The sequence below is a fragment of the Ochotona princeps genome, chromosome 1 (assembly GCF_030435755.1).
Source record: "Ochotona princeps isolate mOchPri1 chromosome 1, mOchPri1.hap1, whole genome shotgun sequence".
Lineage (NCBI taxonomy): Eukaryota > Metazoa > Chordata > Mammalia > Lagomorpha > Ochotonidae > Ochotona > Ochotona princeps.
In genome coordinates, this window is record NC_080832.1 from 18059094 (window position 1) to 18079199 (window position 20106).

General features: G+C 37.6%; 2 protein-coding genes across 4 annotated transcripts in view; both read right to left on the minus strand.

The window, feature by feature from the left end:
* Window positions 1–1698: 1698 nt before the first annotated feature.
* Window positions 1699–20106, minus strand: part of ADGB (androglobin) — a 170280-nt gene continuing 151872 nt past the window's right edge. For all 3 annotated transcript variants that reach the window (XM_058666997.1, XM_058667057.1, XM_058666939.1), the window contains 6 exons: window positions 15121–15293; window positions 13694–13870; window positions 12717–12816; window positions 4851–4941; window positions 4002–4185; window positions 1699–2141 (listed from right to left, as the gene is read on the minus strand). In XM_058666997.1, coding sequence (XP_058522980.1) covers window positions 1956–2141; window positions 4002–4185; window positions 4851–4941; window positions 12717–12816; window positions 13694–13870; window positions 15121–15293 — 911 coding nt within the window. In that variant the 3' untranslated portion in view covers window positions 1699–1955. The remainder of the gene's footprint in view (window positions 2142–4001; window positions 4186–4850; window positions 4942–12716; window positions 12817–13693; window positions 13871–15120; window positions 15294–20106) is intronic.
* On the minus strand, window positions 8715–9650 carry LOC131480832 (protein BTG4-like). The gene has a single exon (XM_058667167.1). It carries the CDS (start codon window positions 9628–9630, stop codon window positions 8950–8952), a length of 681 nt encoding a protein of 226 aa, XP_058523150.1. The 5' UTR covers window positions 9631–9650; the 3' UTR covers window positions 8715–8949.

Here is a 20106-nt window from a genome sequence, read left to right on the forward strand (position 1 = left end):
ATGATCTTGGTAGGTAATAAAAAGGATAGGTTTGTGATCACATTCCTTGTGCCTGTATTACCACAGCCAATTGCTAGGCTGTAAAGTCATGATACTTCAGGTAGCATAAACCCGAGAAGCTTCCAGCTTCCGACGTCCCAGTGTGGGACGTTTATTAAAGCTAACTTTTCCCTAAGTCCACACAAGGAAGGGCAATTACACAGATATCAACACCCACAAAAACAAGTATGGCAGGGCAAAATCACAACCTCTCAATTTTAACTCTTAACACAAATGGCCTGAACTCACCAATCAAAAGGCACAGATTAACAGAATGGATTATCAAACAGGACCCAACGATCTGTGGCCTACAAGAGACACATCTAACCAGAAAAGACTCTAAGAAACTGAAAGTGAAAGGTTGGAAAAAGATATTTCATGCCAATGGACGAGAAAAAAAGGCTGGGGTAACTGTCCTAATTTCAGATGATGTGGACTTCAATCTGACACACATCAAAAAGGACAGGGAAGGACATTATATATTGGTGAAGGGACTGATCCATCAGGAAGTAATTACCATTGTGAACATATATGCACCAAATTCAAACGCACCTAGCTACGTGAAGCAATTACTCACGGACTTAAGGGGAGACATAGATATGCACACAATAATAGTGGGTGATCTTAACACCCCGCTAACAACAATAGACAGATCAACAAAGCAAAAACTCAACAAAGAAACAACAGAGCTCATACAAACAATAGAACAACTGGACTTGGTAGACATTTATAGAACTTTTTATCCTAAGGCCACAGATTACACATTTTTTTCAGTAGTGCATGGCACCTTCTCCAGGATTGACCACATGATAGGACACAAAGCAAATCTAAATAACTTCTGCTGGCTCTGTCTTCAGACCAGAGAGGGTATACCTAAGAAGCCGTTGAACTTGACTGGACAATAAGATGCTGGACTCTATGTTTGGTATATGCTTGCAATGGGGGAATCTCAACTGAACTTGAACTGTGGTTATGCAACAAGGTGGAGGAATCCACCATGGTGGGAGGGTTTGGGGAGGGGTGGGGAGAATCCAAGTACCTATGAAACTGTTTCACATAATACAATGTAATTAATGAATTAAAAATAATAAATAAATTAATTAATTAAAAAAGCTAACTTTTCCCTTTGTAAAAGAAAAAAAGTGGCATGATTATAAAGTGTATGCATTAATATTTTAAACTTTTAAAACTGGAGACAATTTCTTCAAAGATCAGTCTCTATTGTTTTCACATTGTTGAATTTTTTAGAGTCATTCCTTTTGACTCACTTAAAAATTAACATACATGAGTGAGGGTTGAAAGATAAAGGCCAGGAGGGTGGGAAGGAGAGAAAAAGAGAGAGAGAGATTTTTCCATCTGCTGGCTTGGCTTATTCCCGAAATGCCCACTACAGCAGAACTGGGCAGGTCAAAGCCAGGAGCCGGAAACTCAATTTTGGTTTCCTACTCGGGTCGTAGGGAACAAACCACCAAACGGTCATTTGCTGCATCCTAGCCTGTGTATTAGCAGGAAGCTGGAGTGGAGCTCACAGGAAGCCAGGGACTGTAGCTGGGCACACAGGGATCCCAAGCCATGGCTCGGCCTCTGCGCCAAACATACACACCACGTTGACATTTTTAGAACGTTGTTTTGCTAATTAAAAAGGCAACCGATTCGGAGTGAACATGCATAGATCTTTACTGAATTCTAACTATTTGGAAGTAATTTTGTTGAGATCGGGACATTTTAAATTCTAATGATTTCAAATATTGAATCTTTGAGGAAAGTTACCAAGTTAACATTAAATATTGAAGTGATCTCTACAATAGCAAAACCTTTGTTTTTCACTTGTGTTAATATTTTAGTGGCAGGCAATGCCGTGATCATTAAAATACGTGTTTCGCCTACAGAGAAAGCGTGTCTTGGGCACCTCCAGGTTACTTTTTCTTTCCTTTCTTTTTTTGCTGAGTGTCAGCAGCTGGGGCCTTCTTTTCCGGCTCTGCCTTCACCGGCGCTTCCTGAGCTGCCAGGGCCTCTAATCTCAGGCGCTCAGCCTCCATCAGTTTGTTTCTGTATTCTTCTCGGACATTCAAGATCTTCTGTCGAGCTTCGTCTAACGAATCCTGTTCCAAACATAACCACATGTGACTAAGTTCCATGGATAAGGTTTTCTAGCCCAGAAAGAAAAGGAAAGCCTGAGATTCTGAGTGCAGGTACTCACATATTTATACATACATGAAACACAGCAGAGCCAAGAAGAATATTGCGATTTTCCCAAAGAATAGTCAATAAAAGCATTGGTAGGAGAAAGATAATGGGAACACAGAGAATAGGTGCGGATTTGGGCATAGGATTTATCACATGTAATGAAATAGTGTCTTATATAGTAATTGTGCTTAGTTAAGTTATTAGTCCCATAGATGTCTTCCCGTTGTCCAAAATATATCAGAGCTGAATTTGAAGAACATCGTTTATCTCTGTTATTTTAGCTTCCTACTAGTTTCTTAACCACTCAAAACAAAACAAAATAATAACTGTATATCTGAATATCAAGACTCTTACAGTGTCTTAAAAAATGTTTATGTCTCACCAGCTGCTCTTTTACAGTGGGTTTTACTGATTCCTTTTTTGTGAAAATGATCACATTATTTATTGTTTCCAAATGATAACATTAAATAGAGTTTAATGGATTAATGTTAATATAAGGACAAACTCCTAGAAATGCCAATTTTGTCTTGATCCTCAAATTCTCACTTTTCTTGTTTTTGTGACTGCACTGATTTAGGTTCAGGTATTGATACAGCTGTATGCTAGATGCAGATTTGCCCAAAATTTGATGAAAGTGAAATACTGTAACTATCAGTTTAAAATTGGATTCATGAAACCATCTGCATGAGTACAGATGCCAACAGTGACATTAAGATGTAAGAATATGTATATATAGTATATACTTAAAATACATATAAGTAAACAGTAATATTTTAAAATACATATAAGTATATAATTAAATACATATATGCAGTGACATATTACAGCAAATATATGTACTTGTGTATGTAATATGTATACTTAAAATACATATATATATAAGTATAGCAAAGAGAATCTTAAGGGGTTTGTGCAAATAAATTTAGTATGCCAGCAATCTTTTGATTAATTGATACGTTTTCTCCTCTCTGGTGGAAATGTGGGAAATGCTACTGATCATGTTTCTGTATAAATGGGCTTAGTCGAAACTAAGATTATCTGAATCCAATACTTAAACGAATAGGATCTGAATTCAAAGCTGCTCCAATCAGTATTTCCTCACCATCTTCTCCCCTTTGCATCTGTTGCAAACCCAGACAATATGAACTGCAATCTTGGAATTTCCTTTCGTTTTATAGTCTAAATATGATTTTCCCCCTGTGATACAATGGGACTATGTCTCTGCACTTCATTATTCTACATTTTCAGTTGGAGAACAGACTTGTGAAGCTGGCACCCCTCCAGCTTCTGCAGGTGCAGCAGGGAACCAAGACGCAATCCTTGAGCACACATTATCTGTGATCCAACAGAGATAGATTTAAAATGCTTGCACATTGCTGCCAATGCTATACTTAAATGTTTCTGTGAAGTCATCAATTAAACATACAAGATGCAGTCTTGAAATAAAATGAAGGCCAGATGTGGTTTTACAAATGTTGAACGCACTGGTTTCGAGGGAATAAGCAGTGAAGAAGTCTCCAGTTTGTAAAGTCAGTTTGTCATGAGTAAGAAGAGCAAAAGAGACAAAAACTGGAGGAAAGTTAACAAAACAGAAAGAGCTTACTGGATTATCTGGGAACTCTATGTTGATAAACAAAATTTTATCTTTTTTCTTAGTGAATTAAAGCTAACAGAGAGGGGTAATGACCCCACCCTCTAATCCTCTCACAGGAGTGTCTTTTAATACTACAAGAGATCTTGTCTGCTCTGACCAGCCTCTGCACTTCTAAACTCACCCGCATGTCCCCATACATATCCAGGAGTTCGTCTTTCAACTTGAACCGTTCTTCTTGGCTAATATCTCTAATGCTGAGCATCCTGCTCCTATGCTCTCGAAACTGGTGAATTTCTTCTGCCTTCTGCATGGCCTCCTGTTGAGTCAGTTCTTCTGTTTGTAGTATAGGCTCTTTGTTTGTTGACCTGGAGATAAAACCATCAAAAGACAAACATAAATCATTTGAGAGCTTGTGAACAAACTTTCATGTCTTACACATGGGAGGCAGAGGCCCAAATACTTGGGCCATCTTCTGCTGTTTTCCACTGCTTCTCCAGGTACATTAACAGGGATCTGGATCGGAAATACAGCAGTTGGGAAATAATAAACCATTATCCTTTAAATTGGTCATGCCCCATTTATTGTGTCACTAAAATTTTAGAGAAACACTTTGGAAAATAACCATTATTTATAAATACCATTTGTTGAGAAACTTGATTTCCTTTTGAACTGATGAAGCTAAATCATTTTGAAAATGATTTCAAATTTACAAATACATTTTAATAATTACCTGTCTTAATCCTATTGTCTGTTTTTTAGGAAAACAGAATTTAATTATATAATGAGAGCAGGTATCAGGAGTTTTCAGCAGTTCACATTGACATAATTGACTTCCAATGAAATCTTTGCAAATTACTAAGTGATTAAAATGGCTGATTAATAAAATGTGCAAATTTTGACTTGTAAAATCGTACATTTCTACATTTAGACACACTGAACATACAGTAAGAATTTAATCTCAAAATTTCAGTTACTTGGCAGTGCCTATTGGCAAGAAGTCCTGAATCTATGAATACATTTGGTCACTTACCGTACATACTGATTTATGTCCACGAATTCCAGTGCTTTGCGGATATGGTGCGGAGACATTTCCAGAACTGCTGGAGATCGTGAACGAAGCCCTGCTTGACAAAACAGACTCAGGGTTTCAAGCAACCATCAAAACTGACCACATGGCTAATCACATAAACAAATCTGATAAGTAATTAATGAATTAAATGAATAACCATTGATTGAACTTCTTTACTTAATATCGTTTTAGGAAGCTATAACTACTGGCCATATTGCACCTTTATCCTCTACTTGGCGGCACTATATCTATATTTCAATGAAGGTGATAGCAAAATGAATATGCTCTGTTAAAAGAGTGACAAAATATTACTCTAAATAAATAGAATTAAATTAGAGAGGAGACAAAGAGGTATTTTTAAATTACAGAATTTTTTTCTAAGCAGGTTTAACTACCCAACATTTAAAAGTCATAGGCCATATTTAAAAGTGTGATGAAGCAGTTAGGGGCTGGACTATAAACGTATTAAGACACAGCATGCATGTAGACAGTCCATGCATGTAGGCAAAGGCTGAAAACCAAATCAGCAGCTGGCTGTTAACGCCATGTAGACCCGAATGGAGGCCCCCAGAACAGAGCTGAGCCTTTCCAATCGAGGGTACTAATCCCCTGGCTTTCCCGATCATTTGATGTTTTTCAATTTCACTGAAGTATAATTTAAATACCATGAAATCTACTCATTAAAGGATGTAACCCAAAGCCATTGATTATATTTACTGAGTTGCATGTTACCATCTCGGTCACTGTTACCACCACGGCTCCAGGAGACCATCAGTGCATTTAAGTGTCCGTGGGTATGTTTTTCCAGGACAGTTTATGTAAAGAGGTGTGAACTACTAACAGACTTACATTTCACTTTCTAAGAAATTGCCAAGTCATTGTGTTTTATTCAAATAACAACTGACATCAAGGAGTAGAAATCCTCCAACCTGGTTTTTTGTTTAAAAGACTTTTAGATTATTTGCTTTACATTTTCTTTTGAATTGTTTATTTTTGGCTTATTCTTTCACTCGTTTTAGGTGCACTGGTACACGCACACACACATGCGATGAAGAGCTATCATCTTCTGGTTCACTCCCGAATGTCTGCTTGGGTTGAGTGAGGTATGGAACAAAGCCATGAACTCAGTCCCAGGTGGTTAGGAGTCACTCAGGCCTCCTGGGGCGTGCTTTACCAGGAAGCTGGAATTGAGCTGGGACATGAACCCAAGAACTTCAGTATGCAATAGCCCAATGAGCAGGTCTAATACTTGAGCCTAGACAACTTTAAGAGTCGTTTTGATATGCAGTAAAATTGGAGGGAAGATACACAGACATCCCAAGTACCACTTCCTCACACACATACATGGAAGTTCCTATAATCTATGTTCTCCTGTAAGAGTACAATGATATGTTGTGCAATATATCTTGCTAAATATATCTTGACAATAGGATGCTGGACTCTGCCATTCTCCATACCTACAATGTCAGGGTACCCTTAACTAACAGAACAATGGACTTAAGACTGTTTTCTGAAGTACTATATTATTGTAATAAAATAAGAGAAATCAGTGGGGGGAGGGGAAGGGAAATTCCAGAACCTTTGGAACTGTACCATAAAACTAATTAATTAAAAAGTGCATATTTTTTGTAATTGGTGATTCCGTGTTGACACTTCATTATACCTCAAATTCTGGAATTTACATTAAGATTCACTGTGTGTTGTCCATTCTGAGCTGGGACAATTGTGTAATGAAATCTATCATTACTGCCTCTTTCAGGGTAATTTCACTCAAGCCTCTAAGATCTACTGATTTTCCCTTTACACCCTCATACTCTTGGAACCATTGACCTTTGACCTGTTTCCATAGTTTTGCCTCTTCCCAGACATCATGTAATTTCCATTATGTGCTAGAGAGCCCTTTTGCATTAGCTTGCTTCACTTAGAAGCAGTCAGGTTTTTTTTTTTTCCCATGTATTTCCAGAGCTCAATAGCTCATTTCTTCATAGTTCTGAGTAATACTCCATTGCCTGGGTAACACAGTTTATCCATTCCTTTCTGGCAATCATGAATAGAACTGTAATAAACTCCTATGTGTAGGCTTTTGTGTGAACATGTTTCCCTCCCTTTGAGTAGATACAAAGTATTGTGCCTGCTGGAGAGATCGTATGGTAAAAACAGACTGTTTAACTTTGTAAGAAACCATCAACCTGTTTTGCAAAGTGGCTGTGCATTTTCTTAAATCCACCTGTAAAGTATGAGAATTCCTGTTGCTCCCTATTCTTGTAGAGCTTGGTGAGGTCAACATTCTGGACTTGCATCTCATTGTCCTAACGTTCATTTCTCTGATACAAACCACTTTCCATGTGCATTTTTGCCATCCATGTAACTTCATTTGTGGTGCTTTGATCTTTCAGTCGGGTTCTTAGTTTTACTTATTTTTCTGTTTTAAAGGTTTTAAATGTACAAAGGTACTTTTGAGAAGTTCGTCCTTTAGTAGATATGTCTTTTGCTTAAGTTGCGTAGTTAATCCAGGGGCTTTGCTCTTGTTTAGTATCATGTCAGCTATTGCAAGCCTTTCATCTTCAGAGTCAGTTTGTGGATAGTCGCAAAATAACCTTCTGGGTTTTTGCTTGTGATTTCAGTGAATTTAGGAATCAATTTGGAAAGAACTATCATCTTTAGTCATTAGACAATATTCAGTCTTCTGTATCATGAATATGTAGGCTCTCCATGCTTTTTCTCTTTGGTTCTCCCTTGAAAATTTTTTTGTAAGTTTTTTGTTGTTATTATTGTTTCCCATGATACAGTTTTAAAGGTGCAAGGGTTCCTCCCTCTCCCTCTTCTTCCTTCCATTTTATCCCCCATTTTGTCCATATTATCACAGAAGTATGTTCCGTCAGTAACAGTTACAAGTTTAGCCCTCTGCTATATAAGTGTACAGTGGCATTGTAGTTAGAGGCAAAGGTTGAAAATCTGGGAGCTGGCATGTTACCCTAGTGGCTGAAGTCCTTGTCTTGCATGTGTTGGGATCCCATATGGCCACTGGTTCATATCCTGGCTCCTCCACTTTGCATCCAGCTGCCTGCTTGTGGCCTGGGAAAGAAGTGGAGGCAGTCCAAAGTCTTGGGACCCTGAACTGGTGTGGGAGACCCCGAAGAAGCTCCTGGCTCCTGGCTTCGAATCAGCACAGCTCTGACCATTGCAGCTGCTTGGACAGTGAATTTGTAGAAGGAAGCTCTTGCTCTCTGTCTCTCCTATTCTCTGCAAAGGTGACTTTGCAATAAAAGTAAATAAATCTTAAAAATCTGGTATCATGCTGTCAAGGTATATTTAACTGTGTCATTGCAATTCCTCTTTTTATTTGGGAGTAGAGATGTACACTGAAATGTACCTTCACTTCCCAATATGCTAGACTCCATTATATAGTTCACCTAAGCGAATGTATGCATGTAAGTTGTTCATCTATGCATCTATTTACTTTATATTTAGCATGAGGGTTGCCATATCAAAGAGATCATCTTTGATTTCTTTTATCAGTTATTTCTTTGAATTTTAAGTATTATTTCTCAAATATCTGACAAAAGAGTATTAAAGCCACTTGTGTCCAAACTGTTCTTTACAGAAAATTTTGGTATAACTGTCTTTACTTTTTATATTTTATTTTTCTGAGTGCTTGTTTTTAAATCTTACCAATATAAAAAGATATTGTGTGTATCATAGACTCTCTCCCTCCCCAAAGCTGCCTCTTTCCCTTCCAGGCTTACTTTTTTTTTTTTTTAACACAGTATGTTTATTTAAATTGTTACTTTTCATATAATTCATTACATCTTATGACAGGTCAGCATTTTCATTCTATTACTAGTTAAGAATTACATAAAATGTCATACATACAATTAAGGATTAAAAGTACAGCTAAGAACAGAATCATCATCTGAGAGGATTCATAACCATATACCTCAGTCCTGAACCTGATTTTTTTTTCCTGTTTCAATGGGCCTCTCCATTTCAGACTCATTTTTATTTTGGGAAAATAAAGCAACTCCTCCAGCACTCTCCCACCACCTGCCTAGCAGCTGCCTTAGCGGTGCGAGTGGATCCAGTGGTACCTGTCCACCCGGTGCATGGTAGCAGACCTGTAGTACTTGGGGTTCTTCTGTGTAGTGTGATACGTACTTCCCAGCAGGCCCACATGGCTGTCTGCCACATTTTTTTTGTGGGACATCTGGAACCAAGATGGAAAGTTTTCAACCTGATAGATACTCTTTGGATTGCTGACTTTAGGAATGATCTGAGGTTCCCTGCTAGAACCTTCTTCATCAGAGGAAGTGCTGGAGGAGTAGTCGAAAGTAGCTCTATTCACAGCAGAAGTGATCTGTTGAGAGACCTCCCATTCCTCCCATCTGTCTTTAAAAGAAGCAATAGTAAATGGATGGCTTTTCTTACCATACCTACAGCACACTTCGAAGGGATCTACCCATATGGTCATCTCCTTTGGAAGGCCCAGGTGAGAAAAGTCTACGTTGCTCTCAGCACAAGCCCTTTCTAAAATGGGGTCTTTCTTCTGATTATTGTTTATCCTGATACACCTGAAACCTTGCCCTTTAGAAGGGCAATCAGCATGCCAGTGACTTCTGTATGTTTCAACCAGGATGGTAGTCAGCTTTTCTGAAAAATCTTCTATTTGTTGCTTACTCAATTTATCATGTTTTTTCACCAGTTTTGTGAGGAAGAAAACTGTTGTTGCAATTTCATCTCTCATGATTGAGAAAAATTTAAAAGATTTGCCAGCAGAAGCTCTTCAGCCTCAACAAAATGTAGACCCGAGTTAGAAGACCAACAGTGCTCTACTTTGTGTTTCCAGGTCTGACCCACACATCCAGGCTTACTTTTAATTATTTTTGAAAAGATGTGATTTTAATCCACTCCATTATTGCAGGCTTATTTCACCGCTAACCATAGCATTCAGCAAGTAAAATGTGGGAACACTACCGTTCCACAATGGTATAAACAAGGGTTTAAAACAAACTAGCCTATCACAAGATGTCCATTTTGTTCCCATACATTTTTGGCCTGCTAGATTGACTCTAAGACATACATATTTGTCTCTGAGACAAACTTACTAATCAAGCACAATGGTTTTGCAGTTTTACCGAACTTTTCATCAAGGAATTTGCTGATATCAGGTGGTACAGTGAGACTTGTGATCTATTCTTAGTTGATTTTTGTATTCAGAGTTCCAATTTTCTCAGTATTATTTTTTCTCTAGTGATTGATTGTGGTTAATTTGTCAAAAATTATTTGGTTGTAGATTAAAGATTGATTTCAACGGCCTATGCTATTACATTGGTCTACATGTCTGTTTCTATTTTGATTATAACTACCCTACAGCATGTCTGAAAACCTGGTGTGATCATGCCTCCAGCTTTGCTTCGGTTGTTTAAAATTGCGTTAGCCATTTATATATGTTTCCATATGGATCGTTCTTCTAGATCTGAGAAGAATGTCCTTGTTAACTGAAGTTTGATCACTTTGAATCTGTAAATGGCTTTGGGTAGTATGGACGTTTTGATGAAATGAATGCATTTAACCTATGAATACAGAGAGTTTTCCGTTTTTTGTTTTCTACTTATTTTCTTAATATTTTGTAATTTTTATTGTAGAGACCTTTTACCCCCTTGATTAAATTTTGCAACTATTGTGAATTGAGTTTCTCTTACAAATTCTTTCTTAGCCATGACATTGTTTGTTCATATGAATGGTATTAATTTTTGTGTGATTTTATACCTACAGCTATGCAAAACACAACTTTGCCAACCACTCAAAGAAGTTCCAGTATTTTCTTAGTGGAGCCTTTTGGTTTCTTTATGTATAGGAGCACGTTATCTGCAAACGGATATAATTTCACTTCCTCTTTTCCAATTTAAATCCTTTTAAATCCTTTGTCTTGACTAATGGTATGTCCCATACTTCCAGCACTATATTGAATAGCAATGGTGAAAGTGAGCATCCTTGCTTGATTCTGCATTTTAGTGGAGCTGCTTTCTGCTTTTCCCCATTCAGTGTGATAGGGCTGAGAGATATTTACATGTTGGCATGATTGTGTGCTGGCATTTCTTTCGATGCCCAATGTTCTTATGGCTTTTTATCATGAGAGGATGCATTTTATTAAATGCTTTCTCCATATTTATAGAAATAATCATAAGGCTGTTATTCAGTTTTTAATGCATCACACCTGTTGATTTGGACTTGTAGAGCCATCCCAGCATGCCAAGGATACATCCCACTTGCTCAGGGTAGATAATTTTTTAGTATGTTGTTGGATTCACTTAGCTAGTATTTTGCTGAAGACTCCTGCATCTATATAAATAAACTATATTGGGCTGTAATTGGTTCTTTAGAAATGTAGTGAAAGCTGATGGACCCTTTGGTGTAAGAATGATCGAGAAAGAGAGGAAATAAAATTACTCTAATAAGCTTCACTCCATTCCCTTCACTTCACACAACTTGCATATATATAAATAAAATAAAGCTTATATATATTTAAATAAAAATATTTATATGAAATAAATATATATAAATATAAATATATATAAACTTTATTTTATTTTTATTGGAAAGTCAGACATATGGAGGAGGAGAGACAGAGAGGAAGATCTGTCCTTTGATTCACTCCCCAAGTGGCCACAATGGCCAGAACTGACCCGATCCGAAGCCAGGATCCTGGAGCCTCTTCTATGTGGGTGCAGAGTTCCAAGACTTTGGGCCATCCTTGACTGCTTTCCCAGGCCACAAGCAGGGAGCTGGATGGGAAACAGGGCTGCCGTGATTAGAATCACAGCCCATATAAAATCCTGGTGTGTGCAAGGTTAGGACTATAGCTGCTAAGCTGCTATGATCTTACTGTTATTTTTTTAAAAAGTGCCAACATGATAGTAGTGATCCTTCCATCTGACTAGGTTGCACAGTTTTTCTGGTTTCATCTTTTTCTTAAATGAGGTGGAATCATATATACTTGCAAGAAGCAGAAGACATCAGATTCAATGAGAAACTAAATGAAAATGATTTGATCACTGAAGCATTGGTTATAGGATCATGTGAAATTGTGCAGTTCTCCAGAATCCTAAAGAATAGAGATCCTGAAATGTTTGCTTATTACCTAACAAGACCTGCTGACTGTTTCTTTTTTTTTTTAATTTCATTTCATGACACAGTTTCATAGGCTCTGGGATTCTCCCAACCCCTCCCGAAGCCCTCCCCCATACTGAATTCCTCCATATTGTTACAGTAGAACAGATCATATCCAGTCATGATTCCTTCACTGCGGGCATGGACCATGCAGAGAGTCCAGCATCTTGTTGTTCAGACAAATTCAACAATTTCATTGGGAGACCATCCTTGGTTTAAAAGTAGAGCTGGCAGAATATCATCCCCACCAATGGGATACCACTACACATCTTCAATAACAGAAACAAACATTGAAATTAACAGCATCATGAAGTTAATAGATATGGTATTGAGTGACCAATATGTTAGAAAATGCAAGTTTTTAACTACATCCTGTAACTACTTCCTTGACATCTCAATTTTAGTATGTACACAATTGTTTAGACCATCCTAAAATTCGCAAAGTTCAGTAAAAATCAGGCTTGAATTCTATAAACTGCTAAATATAAAAAAGAAAATAGACACAAGACAGCTGAATAGCACCCTATAGCCATTGTTAGGTGTATAACAGCCAGTTGTGCATGTAGTAAAATTGAGATGCCAAGGAAGCAGCTGCTGCCTGTTTCTGAGGAGGCCCCGTAGCAGCTGCGACCCCGAGGCTGTGGCACAGCGCTCACTGACCTTCTGCAGCTCTAGTCTGGCTCTCGATTGAAGGCCCCGCCTCAGAGTAAGATGTTTTCTTGAAGAACTGGTTAAGGTAGTGCAAACGAGCCTGAGAAGCCTACAGAGCAAAAAATGTTAATCAGCATTTTAAAAAATGATTAACATTAAAAATAGTGATTGATGTAAGGTAGAGAAGAAAATGAAGAAGGGGAAGGAGGAGGAGGGAAAGGAAGAGAAAGAGGAAGAAGAGTGAGGTAAACAGGGAGGAAGAAAGGCGAGAGAACCACTTTAACCAGTATTTGAGCTACTAGCCATATGCCTTTTAAGCTCTTTGAAAATCAACAGCCAATAGGCAATAACATGTTAATGATATTCAAATGAATGTGAATTGAATAGGGTAGTTTCAATCAGGGCAACTCTCCTTAATTTTCTAGCAAACACAGTAACTGAATCAATCACAATTTTGACAGTTGAGAATGAATGGGTGAAGTAATATTAAAACTAATACATTGGGCTTCTATTTTACTTTTCTTGAAAGTTTTTCGTCTGCTGCAGTTGCCCTGAATTGGAATGTGAAATGCTGCCATAAACCACAATATTTCGCTATAGCATCCCAGGCATTTTTATCTATGTGTATCAAAGGCTGCTCAAAGCATGTTCCAACCTCCGTTAACCATATTTACACTCCCTTAATTGGCAGTGTTAGGAACAGATGTGTAAATAGCCCCACCAGATGACAACAGGTGGGGCCTAATTGGATCTATAAATATGATCATTAGGTGCCTTGCCTTTGCAATTCCTCCTGGTTTCAGGAGAACAGTATTTCCTCATGTACTGCAATGTAGATGTATAGCATTAACATTTAATTGGTCAATGTCTGCTAACATTTCAGAGATTATCCCTAAACTGGAGACTGTTTTTACCAATGAGGCTCTTCTTTCAGACGGTGTGGAAGGTGAAAAGGAAAGCGTAATAACTGGTCAGAGTTGAGTGACCTTGATTGCTCTTCCGGGCTCAGTTGATTCCCAGGCTTGCTTCATGGCTCGGATTTCATCTGCTCGTTCTGTATCTTTTTTCACTTCAAAATAATCAAATTCATTGTGTTCAGTGACCAGCCTCAAAATCCAGTAAGGTTTATTTGGGTCTTCTTGTTGAGAGTGAGCAATAGATGTCTGATAAAATGAAATGAAATGAAATAAAATAAAATAAAATAAAATAAAATGAAATAAAATAAAATCTTTGGGTTGAATGCTTTCTCTTTTCAAAAGGGTCCAGATTAGATGTCATTATCTATAGTTTCCCTGATTGTTATTCACCCAGGAATAATGAAGACATTTATCTGTAGACTTGTAAAAAGCTCCTGTACAGTATTCATAATGGGAACAAGGATAAAAACAACACACATGTCTACTAGCATGAATAAATTATAATATGCCCATATAATTGAATGCCACAGAACCTTAAGGAGTAATAAACTATTGATATGTACTAAAGTATGGTGAATCTTACACACAGATCTTACATCATGATGAAGAAACATGATGCAAAATAGTACATATGACATGATGTGTGTGTGTGTGTGTATGAAGTTTCAGAATGGGCAGAGCATTTGCTCTATGCTGATAGAAAGTAATTCTGATGCGATGAGGTATAGGAATGATATAATCAACTAAAAGGAATTTTGAGGGAATTTTTAAGCCTACGTAAATTACATATAATCCCTACCTTACCAGGGTCAAGGACTACCTGGTAAATATATTTATTAAAACTCATTGTATGGTATGACAGAGATTTGTGCATTTCCCAATATTTAACTTTTACTTAGAAGTGTACAAAGTACAGTTATGTTATCTTTATACTCATTCAGAGCACATCTTCACAGAATGGAGTCCAGAATTATCAATTATTCTCATATCTGAATATACTCATTATACATTTATTACAGAATCAACCTTTTGATGTTTGATAGAATCGCTTGTGTGAACCATAGGATGGGAAGAGAGTGAGATACAGCTTGATAATTTCTACATGGGGGACTCATTGGTGGTAACCAGTAGGGAGAGAGCCTCAAAGCTTATGTGGTTATAAAAAACTTCACACAGGTTAAGAGAGTGTCAAAGATCCATGTGAAAAAAAATGCAGTTGGGAGAGGGGAAGCCAGGTAACAAAGCTCGGCATTCCGATAAGGCATCTAGGTGTCTTAACTGTTAGAACACATGCCCAGCTGAACTCATGCTCTCTGATGTTAAACGGGAAAAAGTTTGGAAAATGTTTCTTAAAAGATCCTCAAGATGTCTGCAAGTGATTGCTGGTTCTAAGGAGCGAAAGTTTTCACACATGAGCCTCCAGGAAAGATGGGCAAGTAAGGACCCACCGCGCCAATGTGCACCAAGTGGCTACAGAGAGAGAGCAGTACACCCACCTGAGGATCAAAGCGAGGGCCCGGCTTCTCCTTGCCTGTCTTATCTTTCTCAGAATACTTTTCTTTGCCTTTCCTTGTTGCTTTAGAAGTTCCTGAAGACTTCTGCCCTTCACTGCTGGCATGGGAATCAGGGCTTCCCATGGTAATTAATTCTTCATGCCTCTCTCCATGAGCTACGATGAGATGCAAAAATGAAAACCAGTGGCTAATGTATGGTAATAAAGTCATGGTATGAAGGTACAAGACGAGCAAGCAGGGCAAATGTACAGCATTTAATTTCTTTCCTCCATCATCAAGATAAAGATCTATTTAGCAATGTAAAAGATGCTTGACTCCTTTTTGTAAAAACAAAGTAGAATCCATACCACAAGATTATCATTAAGTGGTTGACCTTCGTATATTCATAAATTTATGTAAATATTACTAGTATTAAATTTGTTTCTGATCTAGATAAGTTTTATTTCATTTTTTGCATAATTTCTCTGGCTAACATCTCCAGTACAATACTGAATTCATGCTTTCTTTAGTATTATATTCTTCGTTGTATTTGTTGTGGGTAATTTTGCTTCCTTTTTTCTAGTTTTTCAGCATTTTTTTCAGGCAAAAACTTATTGATTTGATAGTTTAAAAGTAATTATTTGTAAATATAAATTTCCTCTTGATGCTGTTTTCACTGCATCCCTTTATAATATATTTTGTTTTTCTTTTCTATTCTTTGCTAGAAATCTCTTAATTTCTCTTGTGATTTCTTTTTTAATCCATTGATTAGGAATATGTTGTTCAATTCTCACTTAGTATTGTTAAATCTCCAAATTTATTTCTTAATGATTTGTAATTTTCTACTATTATTATTGAGGAATATATGTGCATAATATTTGCTCTTTACATTTATTGAGACTTATTTTATATCTTTACACCTGATCTGTCTTGCACATTGGTCCGTGCACAATTGATAAGAATACATATTTTGCAGTTTTTGAGTGGGATATTCTATGAATATCAGTCAGATCAAGTGAGTTTAGTTACCCAAATCTTCTATTATCCTGCTGGTTTTCTGTTTCGTTACCCTATCCATTGTTCAAATTAGACTATTGAGATTGACAATTATTACTGTTCAGTTATCTTTTATTCTTTCATGTCCGTGTTTAATTCCGTTTTAAACTCTTGCTAATTTTGAGTCTATAATTGTTATATTTCCTGATGAAGTGAGCTTTTCACCATGATGAAATCTTTTCTGTCTCTAGTAGCTTATCTGTTTTCTCTAGTTTTAGTATCATTAATCCAGGTAGATTTCGATTGCTATTTGTTGTTGCTGCTTTAGCAACAGCCTGGGTCTCTCACAACCAACTAGACATATCCTGGCAGGTGCATAGAATTATAAAAGCTCTGCAGAGAATGGAACAATTTCATTCTGAGATGTTTGACCCTTTCCAGTGATGGACTGGGCAAGACAAAAATGGATTAGTCTGTCTCACAAGCAGAAATGACAGCAAAATAAACCCACAGAAATACAGCAAGGTTATTTACATGCAAACAAGGAAAAGGGTGAGAGAGTTTTGGAACCAGGGTCAAGAAGAGAAGAAAGAAGAAGGGGGTAGTCTTCATGGGAGGAACACAGTAAAAACTTCTTTTATCAGAAACCCAGGCTATATAGCAGAAGAAGCTGCACAGGGCACATGTTCCCCTATGTTCTTGATATCCCTGACAGTCAAAATTTTAGATTTAGGGAAATGCTTCATGGACAGACACGGAAGCCCAGTATTTCAGTGCTGTTACCTTCCACTGTTGCTCTTCTCAGGCCTCCCTAGCTTACATGGATGCTGTGTTATAGTCCTTCACCTTCAGCTCCATATAAATCAATTGAAATGTAACCAATCTCATGGATCACAGCTGCTCAGGTTCTTTCCCTGGTTAAAATCAGGTCTTTGCCATTTTGATGTCAAGAATTGCAGGGTTAACTACATTGTACGGGCCCCTTTAAGGCCAGAGCTGGAGAGAAGAACCTCATAACAACTGGGGTGGAAGAATTCACTCTCTTTATCTAGTGCTGCCAGCAATGCTGACACTGCTCCTGTGGTGCTTACTGTAACATCATAATTCACAATTTTGTCAATGTAAAAAGATCTCAGAGAGTCTGTAAAATTCAGATCTCTGGGGAAAAAATCCAATTTGGTGGTCTGAGGTGAAGGTCTAGATTTTTAAAAGCTACAATTAAAACAGAAAGGAAGAAGGCAAAAACAACAACATTTTCTCAAGTTATTTTGAGTGTCTTGTGGGTCAGGCTCTGAGAAATTTCATGTTAGATAATCTGTACAGCTTTCCATTCAAACAGAAGCTAAGGCTACACTGGAATGGGCTGCAAAAAATATCCAAACCAAACCAAAGCAGAAACCCAGAAATATCTTTGTATTCCAAGCTGCTGAAAGATCCTTCACAAGAATAGATCTCAGACATTAACCTACATCAGAACCAGCTGGGGGGGTCCTCATAAATTTGCTTCCTGGACCCATCATCCCATCTGTCTCTTGTAAGTCATTACATTCACAAAGTGAAACAGTAATTGTAAACAAACAACCAAGAAAACAAAACAAAACAACAAAAAAAAATGGCTGGCAGAGGCACGGTGCTGATCTTCCACGGAGTACTGCCAGCATTCCACTGGACCCCAGTTTGTGTTCTGGCTGCTCCAATTCCAATCCAGCTCTCTGCATATGGCCTGGGAAAGCAGCAGATGATGGCTCGAGACCTAGCAATCCTGTGCACATGTGGGAGACCCAGAAGAAACTCCTGGCTTCCAGATTTGGATCAACTCAACTCTGGCCATTGGGGCCATTTGGGGAGTGAACCAGCAGATGGCAAGACCTTCTCTCCATTTCTTTTGTCTCTGTAAAACCTGCCTTTTAAGTTAAAAAAAAAATCTAAAAAAAAAAATCCCAAACCTTATGGATTAATTGGGGTGCGGTTATGAGCTGGACAAAGACGATTGGGCTTAGACAACACTGCAGTTGGCAGAAATATTATAGGCACCACTGTTTGGCATGGAAGGAATTTGCCCTTCTACCAACAATTCCAGTTACTGAGAAGAGTAGTGACAAAGACTGTTTGGTCAGCTGACTTGGAAGTGAGTTTTGGCTCAGCTGGTGACTTTTTTATAATCTCTGAGGCTCAAGGTTGTTCCCTGTATATAAGTAGACTAATATTCTATCCATTTCAATAAAAAAAATCAATGGAAAATATTGGAAATAGGCTCATACCTAACATTATGTACTCTGGTCTTGTAAGATGCTTAACAAATGTCTAGTAAAACTGACTCTAAAGCAAAGCCATGAACTATTTCTGAGGCTATTTTCTCTTACTACCTATCATTCTTAGTGTTTGAGTTTTAAATTTAAGGGTATTTGATGCCATCAAACAGAATGTATTACAGCATTTGGCACATACATATATGTATATTTTAAAATTTTATTTCAAAGGCTGGTTTATAGAGAAAGGAGAGAGTTCTTCCATCTGCTGGCTCACTATCCAAATGCCCACAACTACGAGAGTTGTGTCAAACGGGAGCCAGAAACCAGGAACCTGCTTCATTCCAGGCTCTTGGCAAAGGTGCAAGGGTCCAAACACTTGATTTGTGCCCCGCTGCTTTCCCAGGCCATTAGCAGGGATCAGAAATACAGCACTGAGTCCTCAAATCGGTCCTCATACGGGATGCCAGGGCTGCAGGTGCAGGTCTAACTCACTATTTCACTGTGCCAGCCCCACAGCATACAGTTTAACTTGCCCAAACCACCTCCTGTCAGGCATACAGTCTGTCATTCCAACAAATTATTAACATGCCAAATCAAATAGTTTCCAGTTTTGTTCATGTATAAGTGTGGTAATTTCTCTATGAATATCATTATATCCTTATTATAACTCCAGACTTCACTATGGGTAACGTTGAACTCACATAACATGAACTCATTTCAGAGCTTTAATATATAAAGCTATATAGGAAGTCAGTTATGTGTTGAGAGCATATCTAGTGGTCAGTCATTAGCAAATATCCCATAGGTACAAAATGATAAGAAGTGTGATTTCACAACATATGCAGATGTAATCAGAGGATCCGTTTACAGATCACTGAAATAAAGGAATAGTGCTCAGGGAACGCCTGCTGATGAAGTCAATCCTAAGGTCTTTAGTATGTGCCCTGAGGCAGCCTCTTGCATCACACTGCATGAAAACAGAACACAACGGATAAAAAACCTCTGTGAAAGATAACACATACAAGTTACAGATACACCACTTGGTTTACAGTTTTTAAAACTCAGTGCTTAGATTTACATATTTAGAAACTGAAATATGATGGAGATGTAATTGTTCACAAGATTTCTGAACTAGTATACTCATTTGTAATGAAAGTATAAATTTATTAAGTATAATACTTGGTAAATATAAAAAGTACTAAGCATAGATGTAAAGTATATATATATGTATGCATGTGCATTTGTGTATGTATGTATACTCTATATAAGAATGTCTGAGATAATGTTTGGTTTTCTTAAAAGACTCTGGAAAGAATACATCACACTTCATTGTGCCAAATGAAGAAGTAAGGAAGTCGTGTTGTAACTCTAATAAAATTGAATCAAAATTAAAAATAAATATTTTAGAAGACAAAATGATATGTACTCTTGCAAATGGATTATCACTTTAAAGGCATGAGTGACAATATAAAAATTAGCACATTTGCCAAAGGAATTCGAAATCCCAATACTACAAATTACATGTGCAGGTGGATGATATCACTGCGCGTGGCTTGCTCAGGATCTTCCAGGCTTTGTTCTTCAGTGAAGCTGAGCCATCTCAGTAAGCAGTTGCTGCTAAAACTTGAGTATTGAACTGCAGTAAACTAGTGGTGGCACTGTTGCATCACTTAACCAGAGACAGCGCTTTGTACACAACAGAAATACAGAGGTTTCTGTGGTGATGCCTTTGACACTTTAG

Bases quoted from the DNA above. Each gene is read 5' to 3' on its own strand.
- LOC131480832 (XM_058667167.1), bottom strand. From the start codon at position 9,630: ATGAGAGATGAAATTGCAACAACAGTTTTCTTCCTCACAAAACTGGTG.